The following is a 15,855-nucleotide window of genomic DNA, read 5'->3' on the forward strand; positions in this document are numbered from 1 at the left end:
AGGCAAGTCAGTTAAGAACAAATTCTTATTTTCAATGACAGCCTCGGAACTGCCTTGTTCAGGGGCAGAACGACAGATTTCTACCTTGTCAGCTTGGGATTCGATCTTGCAACCTTATGGTTACTAGTCCAACGCTCTAACCACAAAGCACCAATGCAATGGTTTCGAAGTTGAACACTTGATACCAGAAAAAATACTGTGGGAAAAACAAGTTAAATTGTAAAAATGCCCGACCAATCTTTACAACAACCTGATTTGAAGTTCGTGTTGTTTCTCAACGTTTTCGCTAATTGCGATCTTGAATGACCCGCGTTTGTATCGTATTCTTACCTTTCAAAGTCCAGGCTGTTCGGCTCAGACTTAAAGTGATCATTCAGGTCCTGACTTGATTAGGGAGAAGGATGGCAGGAGCAACTTTCATGCGATTTGCTGCCCGGACTGTGCTATCGGCACCTGCTTGTAAAGCCGTCAAGAACAGAGGATATCATCGACAATACTTGACTACTTTCAGGAGCAATACCTCAACTATTAACGTAAATAAACCTCCATTTACTTCATCCGCCTAGTTTCTCCTATTGCTGGTGTGAAAGTGTTACATGCGCCTGGTAGAATAGAACCAGAGTGGTAGGCTATTTGTTGAAAGTATCTATGTAAAACATACAGTAACTAGATACACTATCCTGATCTGAATGGATGTAGGTGAAAGGTCAGTAGGGCTACACAGTACAGTAGGTAGGGTATTCTTATGTGATGTGATTGCCTCTGCACATTGTTTAACATTTGTTCAGTATCACTATTGAAAGGACAATAGGATGCACATGATAGAGAATGAACACGACAATATAAATTACATTTGACAATATTGATATTTTGTTATCGTCATTATTGTTGTGTTCATTTGATATTACTAGAATACAATACATTTTCTCCCCTGCAAAGCCTGGGCAGGTTCCAAGACAAACAACAACAGTGTGTCTTGAATAAATAGGCCAAGGGGCCTACTGCCTTGATTAGGGAGAATCTCAGTTAATATCATCCCCGTGTCCTCTCTCCTCACCTCCTTTTCAAAACTCATTGGATGAGAAAGCCAGAGGTCCTGCACCTCTAACCTTCTCCAATGGGTTTTGAGAAGGAGGCGAGGAGTATGCAATTGAAATTCTCCCTCAGAATTGTCGCTCTGCATTTGTTGTGACTCGGGTACTTTCGGTAGGGCTACTTTCTGTCAGAGGGACCTGAGCCAGTATGAAAAACATAATGTGGATTCCTCACAAGTAGTGAAAGGGGGGGCGGGCAGGGGGTCTAATATAGACTAGCCAGAGAGGTAACTGTGGTGGAATTTTTGATATAGGCTTGGTCTATCTACTGAGCATATAACGTCTTGTGAAGCAGTCTTTAGTCATATCTGGTTTTATCAGGCTGTGACTGACAAGTGTTTTATGTCTTCAACTCAACTACCTCTGTCTGTTCCGTTCTCTGGTGCAGGGTGGAAGAACTGCATTCTTGCTCACCTTACCAGTACTATCTTATCTAGGCGTGGAAGCCTACAGGAGGGTGCAGAGTGCAACTGTGGTCCATGCTCTGGAAAAAGGTACACACCACAGGGAAATTAGTAATTCAGAATGGTTTTAATTATATGTAATATCAAAATAATTTGAAAGGGATACAGCTATTGAATCAGACAGAAAAATTCCTGATTAAACATGCAAATGTATGATTTGGGGCTTTTTCCTATCCAGATTCTCTATCTAATGGCACATCTATTTTGCATTCTCTATTTTGTATTCTAGCTGAAGAGGCTGTGGAACAAGCAGACTACCTGTACAGCTGTGGGGAGACAGAGAAACTCTACCAGCTTCTGCTACAGTATAAGGACAGGTAGACCTACTGTATTTCATAAACATGTTACGGCATGTGTTGTCCATTGCATGTGTATAAGACAGACAGACAGACAGACAGACAGACAGACAGACAGACAGACAGTGACCATTGCAAAAACAGAATGGTAGTATGTATTGATTGGGTTTGGCTGGGATCCAGAACGATTTTGCAAGTCAGGTTGTCTCACTGTTTAGGCATCAGTTTGAGGTCTTTGTACTAACGAGTAAAAATCTGTGACAAAGCTACAGTACCGTGCAGGAACTCAGCAATCAAGGTCAGATGACTTAAGCCTTAAAACAACACTGAATGCCCTCCAAATACTGTTAAAATGTTCTTTCTCTTTCTGTCCCACTATATTCTACTGACCATTCAGCAATGACATTTTTGGAAATAAAATATTTGTGTGTCCAGTGATGATGCAGAGTTCCTGTGGAGGCTGGCGCGGGCATCTCGTGACCTCTCCCTCCTCGCTCACATTGCTGCTGACGAGAAGAAGAGGCTGACCTTTGAGGCATTTGAATACGCCAAGAAGGCCCTGGAGAAAAATGAGGCCTGCTTCGCAGCACACAAAGTAATAAAGCCTATGGTTTCTTCTCATTGAATCTCTGAAGAGAACCTACTACACTATTACTGCTGTGAAACTAAGCTAAATCATGGTTTTGATCAGGTTCATTTGCCTGTATAATGTTGGGGCTACTGTAATAAGATTAATCCGTTAACGCCTGGTTTGCTGCTATCGACCAAGTGGACAAGTTGCTACAAGTCCGGTTGAGGTAAACATTCTAATAGAGCTTTGGTGAAAGGACAATTGACAATTCAATCCCTAATAGCACAGAGGCTAAAAAATCCAAGGCCAATAGCACAGTGAAAAGATCATGGCTAAATGTCTTCATGGGCTGCTGGCAAAAAAATCTTAATTATTCTTCTGTGTCTCAAGATTATATAGTAATTCTGAATTATGTATACATGCATCAGTACAGACGTTGATTCATAGGAAACTGATACAACTTTCAATTGAACAGTGAAACATTTGCTACTTTGTCATGTTTACTGGCACAAAGAGGAAAATTCAGCATTTAACCAAGTGCAAGGTAGGATTCTCTGTTTTTGAGACCTAGAATCCTCTGATAATGGAATACAATTGGAGATCTATAAAATACTTGGGACCATTTAAGTTGTACAAGCAATTAAGTAGGCTAATCATATTAATGCTAATGCAAATCATAAGCAAAAATATGTGAGAATATGGATGACGATCTTGGTCATGGTTTAGGCATCCTGGTCGGCCCCTGCAGTATTTAGGTGGGAATTCTAATTTCTATATCCCTCTTCTCTCTCTTGGTTAGTGGTATGCAGTGTGCCTCAGTGACATAGGCGATTACGAGGGGGTCAAAGTAAAAATAGGAAATTCTTACATCATTAAAGAACATTTACAGGTAAGTGTTTTTTAAAATAATTTACAGTATGTCATATCATATGATTATTCATTTAAATATTGTCAGCATTCTAAAACAAAATGTATCTTCCATAGAGGGCTATCGAGCTAAATCCTAAAGATGCCACATCTATCCATATCTTGGGTTATTGGTGAGTTATACACTTTCCATGACAGACTGACCAGGTGAATCCAGGTGGAAGCTATGATCCCTTAATGATGTCACTTGTTAAATCCACTTCAATCTGTGTAGATGAGGAGGAGGAGACAGGTTAAAGAAGGATTTTTAAGCCTTGAGACATGGATTGTGTGTGTGTGCCATTCAGAGGGTGAATGGGCAAGACAAAGAATGTAAGTGCCTTTGAACGGTTATGGTAGTAAGTGCCGGTTTGTGTCAAGAATTGGGTTCACGCTCAACAGTTTCCCGTGTGTATCAAGAATGATCCAGCCAACTTGACACAACTGTGGGAAGCATTGGAGTCAGCATTGGCCAGCATCCCTGTGGAACACTTCTGACACCTTGTAGAGTCCATGCCCCAATGAATTGAAGTTGGTATGAGGGCAAAAGGGGATCTATATTAGGAAAGTGTTCCTAATGTTTGGTATACTCAGTGTAGGTTATTTATTATGGAAATGATGTACACTACCGATCAAAAGTTTGGGGTCACTTAGAAATGTGCTTGTTTTGTAATTGACTATTGTAGCTGGAAACGGCTGATTTTTTGTTAATGGAATATCTACATAGGTGTACAGAGGCCCTTTATCAGCAACCATCACTCCTGTGTTACAGTGGCACGTTGTGTCAGCTAATCCAAGTTTATGATTTTAAAAGGCTAGTTCATCATTAGAAAACCCTTTTACAATTATGTTAGCACAGCAGGAAACTGTTGTACTGATTTAAAGAAGCAATAAAACTGTCCTCCTTTAGACTAGTTGAGTATCTAGAGCATCAGCATTTGTGGGTTCGATTACAGGCTCAAAATGGCCGGAAACAAAGACCTTTCTTCTAAAACTCGTCAGTCTATTCTTGTTCTGAGAAATGAAGGCTATTCCATGTGAGAAATTGCCAAGAAACTGAAGATCTCGTACAACGCTGTGTACTACTTCCTTCACAGAACAGCGCAAACTGGCCCTAACCAGAATAGAAAGAGGAGTGGGAGGCCCCGGTGCCAAACTGAGCAAGAGGACAAATACATTAGAGTGTCTAGTTTGAGAAACAGACGCCTCACAAGTCCTCAAATGACAGCTTCATTAAATAGTACCCGCAAAACACAAGTCTCAATCTCAACAGGGAAGTGGCGACTCCGGGATGTTGGCCTTCTACGCAGAGTCCTCTGTCCAGTGTCTATGTTCTTTTGCCCATCTTAATCTTTTATTTTTATTGGCCAGTCTGAGATATGGCTTTTTCTTTGCAACTCTGCCTAGATGGCCAGCATCCCGTTGTCACCTCTTCACTGTTGAGGTTGAGGCTGGTGTTTCCAGCTGTGTTAACATAATTGCAAAAAGTTTTTCTAATGATCAATTAGCCTTTTAAAATGATAAACTTGGATTAGCTAACACAACGTGCCATTGGAACACAGGAGTGATGGTTGCTGATAATGGGCCTCTGTACGCCTATGTAGATATTCCATTAAAAAATTTCAGTTTTCAGCTACAACATTAACAATGTCTACACTTTATTTCTGATCAATTTTATGTTATTTTAATGGACAAAAAAAATTGTCTTTCAAAAACAGACATTTCTAAGTGACCTCAAACTTTTGAATGATAGTGTATATAAAATAGAACTGTTAATTCTTAGGCAAGTTTTTGTTCCGTGTCTAAAGATACACAGCCTGTTTTGCCGGAGTCTGGGGTAGTGGTCTAAGCTCCCGATTCCAGACCACACATGGCAACAAGGTTTTCAGGGGTTCGAGGCCCAGCTTGGTAAACAATCTGTGCTGTACCTTCAGTACCCCTCTCGATGTCAGTCTCCCAATCTTTAATTACACGTTTCCTGTCTAAAACAATCTCAAAATGATGGGTTAGTGACACAGCCTGTTTTCTCATTTAGGTGTTTTGCCTTCGCTGAGTTGGCGTGGTATCAACGTAAAGTGGCAGCCATGATCTTCGCCTCTCCTCCCACTGCTACATACGAAGAGGTGTTTTACATCCTAAATGGCACCCTATCCCCTATATACAGTGAGCTCCAAAAGTATTGGCACAGTGACAAGTCATTGCTGAAAATGTGTCACTGTCAATGAGTGCAAACTTGAGCAGTATGACAATTCTGTGCGACTTTCAGCGCGGGTTTACTGTGAACACTGAGGCTGTACCCACTTTAAGTTTGTTTTAACAGTGGCCAAGTAGGCTACTGTGGCTATTTGATCATAATGTAGGCCTAGCAGTTGCCTACCATCAAAAACAATGGAGAAAAACACATCCCATAACATTTTGACATGGAAATAACTGTTTTATCATTCAGCCTACAGAAGCAGCCAATGTGTAGTGTTCAATGCCTACATCCTATCAGACTTCTGAAGAAGAAGAAAAAACATGCATTAACCTGTTTATTCACTTGTCCTTCAGACGAGTTGACTGAAATGTTGTATTTGATGCAAGAAACCACTTTACAAAATACAATTCTTTATTATTCTCATACCATTATTACAGAGAATCAAACAAATTATGTTACGCTCTGCCTATTGGCTACTTAGTTTATTCAAGACGTCTCAAAATACAACACTTTCAGACATAGAAAAGCCCGACTCGCTTTTCTGAGTCGCTTTTGAAAGATGGCTAGAAATGCACACATTTTATGCTCTTGTTGGCAGCAACAACGCCCCCATTGTTGACTAGAACTTGGCTAATAACTCACTAACTAGCTAAGAATATGCAGTTCTCAGTTTGATCTCAAAACAAGCGCATCTACACACGACGAATGGCACAGAGCCATACATGGCAATGGCTATTTACATATAGGCCTACTGCAGCTCTGATTGGTTATGCAGCAGGTCGTGCCTGTCAATGCAATAGAATCCTACTCCAATGCGCTCTGCTTACAGTAAAATCTCTTGCATAGTTTGTTTTGCATAATAAATCCTGAATAGTTGTTTCGGTATATTATATTGAAAGTGGCTGATATTGTGTTGATTCGATCACAATTGCCACAGTAGTGAAACGTTGAGAAAGTTGAGTGAAATTCAATCTCGAGCTTCTCTGTGCTGGCTCATATTTCTTCTGTGCGGCAGTCTGAGGTGAGCTGCGCAGTAGATGGAACATTGGACTGTTCCAATACCTTTGGAGCTCACTGTATGCACTACTTTTGACCAGGCCCTATGGGTACTAGTCAAAATAAGTGCACTATATAGGTGATAGGGGGCAATTTGGGACAGATCCGTGATGTCATACTTATTTTTTACCCACAGTTCTTTGTATATGAACAGTACAAGATCATTGAAAAATGTAAGGCATGTTTGACTATCATTTTTGTTTCACCTCAGGCTTTGGCGTTCTTCCTGAAAGCTGAAGAAGGTTCGTTGTTCTAAATGCTACATATTAACATGCTAAATTTTAACACAATACAATGTAAAGATTAACCACAGCCTGTCGTTTCCAATAGGAACAAATGAGTCATAGTGGGCAGAACAAGCAAGGAGGGGGGGGGGCAGAGCAAAGCATGAGCTAGCGAGATCCTATTGGCACGTTCTAGCATGTATTTGCATATTTCCGTTAGGGAACGCCTACACTGACGTGCAATCACCCAATTTACCCTTGAACTCCTTCTAATCAACGCAATTTTTAAAGCTTTGTCAAAGGGTAAAATCTAACAAACTTATTCCACTCTGTTCGTAAGAGATTTTAGTTTTGGGAACAGAAAACTGTATTGAAATCAAATCTTTAATTGATGAGAAAATTAGCATAATATCTGCAAAAATCTCTCGCTTTTCCCAATGCCGGCCACTGGGCTTCCTCTCATCACCATATTTGTTAGTGAGTGGAAACGCCAACCGGATGCTTCACACTTATACATTCTATGAAATATCTGTCTCATTGTTCCGTCTGTGTTTCTAAAGCCAAATTTTATGCAATACAAGTCAACGTTTATCTCTCATTTGATCATCTTTCCATAGTGGACCCAAACTTCTACAGTAAGAATCTACTTATGCTGGGGAAGTCCTACATGTCATTGAAGGACCAGGGGAGTGCTGTGCTCTGGCTGAGAAAGGCACGGGACTACCCCCCTCACACAGAGGAAGACAAGGAGGTAAAATGCAATACTGTGTGGGCCGGTTTCCTGGACACATATTTAACCTGGTCCAGGAGATTCTCCATTGAAAGGGTGTTTTAGTCCAGGACTATGCTTAACCTGTGTCCAGAAACCGGCCCTATAACTGTTACCTGTATTTTAATTGGACATTTACGTGCTCGCCGGAAGTGGGAATCTTCCCAATAAAAAAGTCGCAAGTCTGACATTTATATTCAAGTCGGAAAAATGATTCAACAAATAACATTTTAGCTAGATAGATAAGCTAAGTTTGCTAATAATCAAGTTAGCCAGAATTCATTTACATTGACAATATGGTCATGCTAGTTACATTATCCACATTGACAAGTTTGTAATAGCCAAACTGAGTTGTTGTCATCTTTTGATTGAAAAATCAGTGGTGAAATGTCACAACATGTTCGGAGTTTCCCACAACAACTTCGAGGGTGTGAATTCAAATTTCCCAGTCGGAACTCAGAACTTCAGATAACTCCCACAGCACGTGAACGCACCATTATCACAGTATACTCTGATTGTATAGGAGCTCATTTGTTTATTTCCTGTTCTTCATAGGTCCATAAAGAAGCCCTTGACCTTCTGAAGAAGCTCAGTGCATAAGATGACCTAGTCACATGGAGGCAAGAGTGCACTGTGTTGATAATAGGTGTAATCTATGTCTATCTACTATATGTATATTTTTGTTCCTAACGCAAGAGTGTACATAGGCTATACTGTACGGCCTTAACAGGAAATGATACATGCTTTTCCACTATCCTGTGTATAGTGATTTACAGATGCTGTGATTTAACTTTAATTAAACGTCATTTTAATTTAATATGCGTGTCAAGTCTGTTGTGATAGCTTGGGATTGTAACATTCAGGCAGGCATTTTATTGTCTTTGTAAATAGAAAGTTGAATGGGTGTCTGATTTTAAAATCCCAATATGCGGTCAATGAATGGGATTCAATGTGTTCCATGCAAATATTACAGTTTTTCCCAATTGTTTACATACTAAAATTGGAACTTGAAACACAATCACCGAAACCTGAAACTCATGTACCAAATCCCTAAACCAAGTCTGCAAAATTGCAAGCACAATTCCTGCTTTACACTCAGTTTTCAATTCTACATCACACTTTTTGCGAAACACTACACACAGTTCTCTACATTAGGCACAACATTCAAAATAAAAATGTCTTTAGTCCCTTTGGAAAGCATCGCCAATCACAATGCCAAGCTCTATACACCAATTGGCAACACCCACTCCTCACAGGTATAAACACTAGTTGCTGAATTGTTCACTGAGAAATCCGAGCTTTAGCACTATAAAAAGGCCACAGATGAGCTCTCCTGTTTTGGAGGAAAATGGAAGTCAGTGGTGAAGCAAGAGCTAGAGGTGAAGGAGTGAGAGTTAAGAGGAGAATGAGGATGAGGAAGGACAGTTGTCTCAGATGAGATCAGGGCCACATTGGTTGCCCATGTGCTCAACCATATTAGCCAGCAGCATACCACTGCTGGCTTGCTTCTGAAGCTAAGCAGGATTGGTCCTGGTCAGTCCTTGGATGGGAGACCAGATGCTGCTGGAAGTGGTGTTGAATGGCCAGTAGGAGGCACTCTTTCCTCTGGTCTAAAAAATATCCCAATGCCTCAGGCCAGTGATTAGGGTGCTGTCTTTTGGATGGGATGTTAAATGGGTGTCCTGACTCTATGCGGTCATTAAAGATCCCATGGCACTTATCGTAAGAGTAGGGGTGTTAACCCCAGTGTCCTGGCTAAATTCCCAATCTGACCATCACGGTCACCTAATAATCCCCAGTTTACAATTGGCTCATTCATCCCCCTCTCCCCTGTAACTATTCCCCAGGTCATTGCTGAGAATGTGTTCTCAGTCAACTTACCTGGTAAAATAATAAATAAAATAAATAACCGTTAATTGAGTATGAGGGAGGCTGGGCAGAGAGTTCAGGCCAACCTGAGCCGCTACACAGTTGCATCTATCATCAATACATTCAGAAATGACAACCGGTAAGTCGGCTACCATCTACACTATGCTCTGTATGTATACTGCAGTCCAACATATCACTAGGCCTATGTTACTCAGTGATTGTTGGCCAATGTTACAGTAATGTCATTTCATATTGAAAGAAAATAGATTATTTTAGCTTACTGTAACCAATAATATCATATTTATGGATCTTCTGCAGAACTGAGAGACAGCCAGGCCATGGTTGAAGACACCGGCTGTTCACACCAACACAGGAGACCGCTATTGTGAACATGGTGGTGGCAAACAATACCATTAGACTAGGAGAAATCTTGAACCACATAATTGCAGACAACACAATATTCAATAACATTCACCATGTGGGCTTGTCTACATTGGACCGTGTATTACAGCGCAACCGAATCTGGATGAAACAGGTCTACAGGGAGCCATTTGAGCGATAGTAGTCTAGAGCGTTAAAGAACAGTGCTATGAATATGTGCAAGTAAATAAACTCAGCAAAGAAAGAAACGTCCTTTTTTCAGGAAACTGTCATTCAAAGGTAATTCTAATAACTTCACAGATCTTCATTGTAAAGCGTTTAAACACCGCTTCCCATCCTTGTTCAATGAACCATAAACAATTAATGAACATGCACCTGTGGAACGGTCGTTAAGACAATAACAGTTGCCTACCATCTGAAAGCTAAGGTCACAGTTATGAAAATGTAGGACACTAAAGAGGCCTAAGGACTCTGAAAAACACCAAAAGAAAGATGCCCAGGGTCCCTGCTCATTTGCGTGAACGTGCCTTAGGCATGCTTCAAGGAGGCATGAGGACTGCAGATGTGGCCTGGGCAATAGATTGCAATGTCCGTACTGTGAGACGCCTAAGACAGCCCTACAGGGAGACAGGACGAACAGCTGATCATCCTCGCAATGGCAGACCACGTGTAACAAACCCTGCACAGAATTGGTACATCCGCACATCACACCTGCGGGACAGGTACAGGATTGGCAACAACTGCCTGAGTTACACCAGGATCACACAATCCCTCCATCAGTGCACAGGCTGTCTGCAATAGGCTGAGAGAGGCTGGACTGAGAGCTTGTAGGCCTGTTGTAAGGCAGGTCCTCACCAGACATCACCGGCAACAACGTCGGCTATGGGCACAAACCCACCGTCGCTGGACCAGACAGGATTGGCAAAAAGAATAGAACTTTCGCACTCAACAACCCGGTCGCATTCCGCTTCGCTCCACAGGTAGTATCACATTTTCATTTCATTTAATTTCATTACAGTACAACGGTTTGATTTGTTTGATCGTAGCTAGCTACATAGCTAGCTACATAGCCGTCTTTGTATCAAAGATAATTGTGTAGTCTAGAGCGATTTTCTAGGTTAGCTAGCCAGCTATTGTCGTTCTTTTAACGCAACGTAACGTAATCAACACTGCTAGCTAGCCAGCTAGCCCCCGAATAGCAGCACTGTAGCCACTGCCAGCTAGCCTACAAAGTCAACAACGCAGCCACTGCCAGCTAGCCTACTTCAGCAGTACTGTATCATTTTAATCATTTTAGTCAATAAGATTCGTTCTTTTAACGCAACGTAACGTAATCAACACTGCTAGCTAGCCAGCTAGCCCCCGAATAGCAGCACTGTAGCCACTGCCAGCTAGCCTACAAAGTCAACAACGCAGCCACTGCCAGCTAGCCTACTTCAGCAGTACTGTATCATTTTAATCATTTTAGTCAATAAGATTCTTGCTACGTAAGCTTAACTTTCTGAACATTCGAGACGTGTAGTCCACTTGTCATTCCAATCTCCTTTGCATTAGCGTAGCCTCTTCTGTAGCCTGTCAACTATGTGTCTGTCTATCCCTGTTCTCTCCTCTCTGCACAGACCATACAAACGCTCCACACCGCGTGGCCGCGGCCACCCTAATCTGGTGGTCCCAGCGCATGACCCACGTGGAGTTCCAGGTCTCCGGTAGCCTCTGGAACTGCCGATCTGCGGCCAACAAGGCAGAGTTCATCTCAGCCTATGCCTCCCTCCAGTCCTCGACTTCTTGGCACTGACGGAAACATGGATCACCACAGATAACACTGCTACTCCTACTGCTCTCTCTTCGTCCGCCCACGTGTTCTCGCACACCCCGAGAGCTTCTGGTCAGCGGGGTGGTGGCACCGGATCCTCATCTCTCCCAAGTGGTCATTCTCTCTTTCTCCCCTTACCCATCTGTCTATCGCCTCCTTTGAATTCCATGCTGTCACAGTTACCAGCCCTTTCAAGCTTAACATCCTTATCATTTATCGCCCTCCAGGTTCCCTCGGAGAGTTCATCAATGAGCTTGATGCCTTGATAAGCTCCTTTCCTGAGGACGGCTCACCTCTCACAGTTCTGGGCGACTTTAACCTCCCCACGTCTACCTTTGACTCATTCCTCTCTGCCTCCTTCTTTCCACTCCTCTCTCTTTTGACCTCACCCTCTCACCTTCCCCCTACTCACAAGGCAGGCAATACGCTCGACCTCATCTTTACTAGATGCTGTTCTTCCACTAACCTCATTGCAACTCCCCTCCAAGTCTCCGACCACTACCTTGTATCCTTTTCCCTCTCGCTCTCATCCAACACTTCCCACACTGCCCCTACTCGGATGGTATCGCGCCGTCCCAACCTTCGCTCTCTCTCCCCTTCCATCCTATCATCTCTTCCCTCTGCTCAAACCTTCTCCAACCTATCTCCTGATTCTGCCTCCTCAACCCTCCTCTCCTCCCTTTCTGCATCCTTTGACTCTCTATGTCCCCTATCCTCCAGGCCGGCTCGGTCCTCCCCTCCCGCTCTGTGGCTCGACGACTCATTGCGAGCTCACAGAACAGGGCTCCGGGCAGCCAAGCGGAAATGGAGGAAAACTCGCCTCCCTGCGGACCTGGCATCCTTTCACTCCCTCCTCTCTACATTTTCCTCTTCTGTCTCTGCTGCTAAAGCCACTTTCTACCACTCTAAATTCCAAGCATCTGCCTCTAACCCTAGGAAGCTCTTTGCCACCTTCTCCTCCCTCCTGAATCCCCCCTCCTCCCTCTCTGCAGATGACTTCGTCAACCATTTTGAAAAGAAGGTCGACGACATCCGATCCTCGTTTGCTAAGTCAAACGACACCGCTGGTTCTGCTCACACTGCCCTACCCTGTGCTCTGACCTCTTTCTCCCTCTCTCTCCAGATGAAATCTCGCGTCTTGTGACGGCCGGCCGCCCAACAACCTGCCCGCTTGACCCTATCCCCTCCTCTCTTCTCCAGACCATTTCCGGAGACCTTCTCCCTTACCTCACCTCGCTCATCAACTCATCCCTGACCGCTGGCTACGTCCCTTCCGTCTTCAAGAGAGCGAGAGTTGCACCCCTTCTGAAAAAACCTACACTCGATCCCTCCGATGTCAACAACTACAGACCAGTATCCCTTCTTTCTTTTCTCTCCAAAACTCTTGAATGTGCCGTCCTTGGCCAGCTCTCCCGCTATCTCTCTCAGAATGACCTTCTTGATCCAAATCAGTCAGGTTTCAAGACTAGTCATTCAACTGAGACTGCTCTTCTCTGTATCACGGAGGCGCTCCGCACTGCTAAAGCTAACTCTCTCTCCTCTGCTCTCATCCTTCTAGACCTATCGGCTGCCTTCGATACTGTGAACCATCAGATCCTCCTCTCCACCCTCTCCGAGTTGGGTATCTCCGGCGCGGCCCACGCTTGGATTGCGTCCTACCTGACAGATCGCTCCTACCAGGTGGCGTGGCGAGAATCTGTCTCCTCACCACGTGCTCTCACCACTGGTGTCCCCCAGGGCTCTGTTCTAGGCCCTCTCCTATTCTCGCTATACACCAAGTCACTTGGCTCTGTCATAACCTCACATGGTCTCTCCTATCATTGCTATGCAGACGACACACAATTAATCTTCTCCTTTCCCCCTTCTGATGACCAGGTGGTGAATCGCATCTCTGCATGTCTGGCAGACATATCAGTGTGGATGACGGATCACCACCTCAAGCTGAACCTCGGCAAGACGGAGCTGCTCTTCCTCCCGGGAAGGACTGCCCGTTCCATGATCTCGCCATCACGGTTGACAACTCCATTGTGTCCTCCTCCCAGAGCGCTAAGAACCTTGGCGTGATCCTGGACAACACCCTGTCGTTCTCAAATAACATCAAGGCGGTGGCCCGTTCCTGTAGGTTCATGCTCTACAACATCCGCAGAGTACGACCCTGCCTCACACAGGAAGCGGCGCAGGTCCTAATCCAGGCACTTGTCATCTCCCGTCTGGATTACTGCAACTCGCTGTTGGCTGGGCTCCCTGCCTGTGCCATTAAACCCCTACAACTCATCCAGAACGCCGCAGCCCGTCTGGTGTTCAACCTTCCCAAGTTCTCTCACGTCACCCCGCTCCTCCGCTCTCTCCACTGGCTTCCAGTTGAAGCTCGCATCCGCTACAAGACCATGGTGCTTGCCTACGGAGCTGTGAGGGGAACGGCACCTCAGTACCTCCAGGCTCTGATCAGGCCCTACACCCAAACAAGGGCACTGCGTTCATCCACCTCTGGCCTGCTCGCCTCCCTACCACTGAGGAAGTACAGTTCCCGCTCAGCCCAGTCAAAACTGTTCGCTGCTCTGGCCCCCAATGGTGGAACAAACTCCCTCACGACGCCAGGACAGCGGAGTCAATCACCACCTTCCGGAGACACCTGCAACCCCACCTCTAAGGAATACCTAGGATAGGATAAAGTAATCCTTCTCACCCCCCCCCCCCCTTAAAAGATTTAGATGCACTATTGTAAAGTGGCTGTTCCACTGGATGTCATAAGGTGAATGCACCAATTTGTAAGTCGCTCTGGATAAGAGTGTCTGCTAAATGACTTAAATGTAATGTAAATGTAAAAAGTGCTCTTCACTGACAAGTTGCGGTTTTGTCTCAACAGGGGTGATGGTCTGATCCGCGCTTATCGTCGAAGGAATGAGCGTTACACTGAGGCCTGTACTCTGGAGCGGGATTGATTTGGAGGTGGAGGGTCCGTCATGGTCTGGGGGCGGTGTGTCACAGCATCGTCGGACTGAGCTTGTTGTCATTGCATGCAATCTCAATACTGTGCGTTAAAGGGAAGACATCCTTCTCCCTCATGCAGTACCCTTCCTGCAGGCTCATCCTGACATGACCCTCCAGCATGACAATGCCATCAGCCATACTGCTCGTTCTGTGCATGATTTCCTGCAAGACAGAAACTGTAGTGTTCTGCCATGGCCAGCGAAGAGCCCGGATCTCGATCCAACAGGAGGGTGAGGACTAGGGCCATTCCCCCCAGAAATGTCCGGGAACCTGCAGGTGCTTTAGTGGAAGAGTGGGGTAACAGCTCACAGCAAGAACTGGCAAATCTGGTGCAGTCCATGAGGAGATGCATTGCAGTACTTAATGCAGCTGGTGGCCACACCAGATACTGACTGCTACTTGTGACCCCCCTCCCCTCCCCTTTGTTCAGGGACACATTCCATTTATGTTAGTCACATGTCTGTGGAACTTGTTCAGTTTATGTCTAAGCTGTTGAGTCTTATGTTCATACAAATATTTACACGTGAAGTTTGCTGAAAATAAACACAGTTGAAAGTGAGTGGACATTTATTTTTTTGCTGAGGCAATGGAGGACGCATATGGTGAAGTTGATGTGGGGGCTTTCGGCGGCTTGATCCGTCACTCCAGAAGATTCTTTCCCAGCTGTTTAGCCAGGGAGAACATCGCTAGTGATCTAGATGAGGTGCTGTGGCCAGACCAAAATTGGAGGCAGCCTGTCTTTTTTCTTACATTTTGCAAGTGTTTTTGTCTTTCAAGTTTGAAAGAATGAACCACTCATTTATTTTTGTACAGAAAACCCTTTCTGACTGAATGTTTTTCCGCTGTTGGGTATGGAAAGTGCTATAAACAAAACAAGTGTTCAAAAATACTGCATTTTGGAAATGAGTGTGTCTCACTGTATTGCTTTAGTTTTATCTACATTTCAGTAACAATATTTTTCAACCGGCTACAGTGCAACACTGAAAAGGCATAAACATACTGATGGGCTATTCATAGTAGTGTTTTGTGTGGAGCACATCAGTATGTTGTTGGTTGGCAGACAGATCTTCAGTTGAAGTCGGAAGTTTACATACACCATAGCCAAATACATTTCAACTCAGTTTTTCAAAATCCCTGACATTTAATCCTAGTAAAAATTCCATGTCTTAGGTCAGTCAGATCACCACTTTATTTTAAGAATGTGAAATGTCAGAATAATAGGAG

General features: G+C 44.0%; 2 protein-coding genes across 2 annotated transcripts in view; one reads left to right on the forward strand and one right to left on the reverse strand.

Annotated features, from left to right (window-relative positions):
- cpne3 (copine III) overlaps nucleotides 1-422 on the reverse strand; it is a 29,911-nt gene extending 29,489 nt beyond the window's left edge. Inside the window, exon 1 of the mRNA XM_029626659.2 lies at nucleotides 331-422. The gene's annotated coding sequence lies outside the window, so the exon portion shown is untranslated. The remainder of the gene's footprint in view (nucleotides 1-330) is intronic.
- On the forward strand, nucleotides 402-8,394 carry rmdn1 (regulator of microtubule dynamics 1). Its single transcript, XM_029626661.2, has 10 exons — nucleotides 402-533; nucleotides 1,483-1,588; nucleotides 1,788-1,875; nucleotides 2,290-2,449; nucleotides 3,225-3,314; nucleotides 3,410-3,465; nucleotides 5,367-5,454; nucleotides 6,796-6,826; nucleotides 7,426-7,559; nucleotides 8,133-8,394. The coding sequence occupies exons 1-10, from the start codon at nucleotides 402-404 to the stop codon at nucleotides 8,175-8,177; spliced, it is 930 nt and encodes a 309-aa protein (XP_029482521.1). The 3' UTR covers nucleotides 8,178-8,394.
- The last annotated feature ends 7,461 nt before the right edge of the window (nucleotides 8,395-15,855 follow it).

This window comes from Oncorhynchus nerka, linkage group LG22, assembly GCF_034236695.1.
Source record: "Oncorhynchus nerka isolate Pitt River linkage group LG22, Oner_Uvic_2.0, whole genome shotgun sequence".
NCBI lineage: Eukaryota > Metazoa > Chordata > Actinopteri > Salmoniformes > Salmonidae > Oncorhynchus > Oncorhynchus nerka.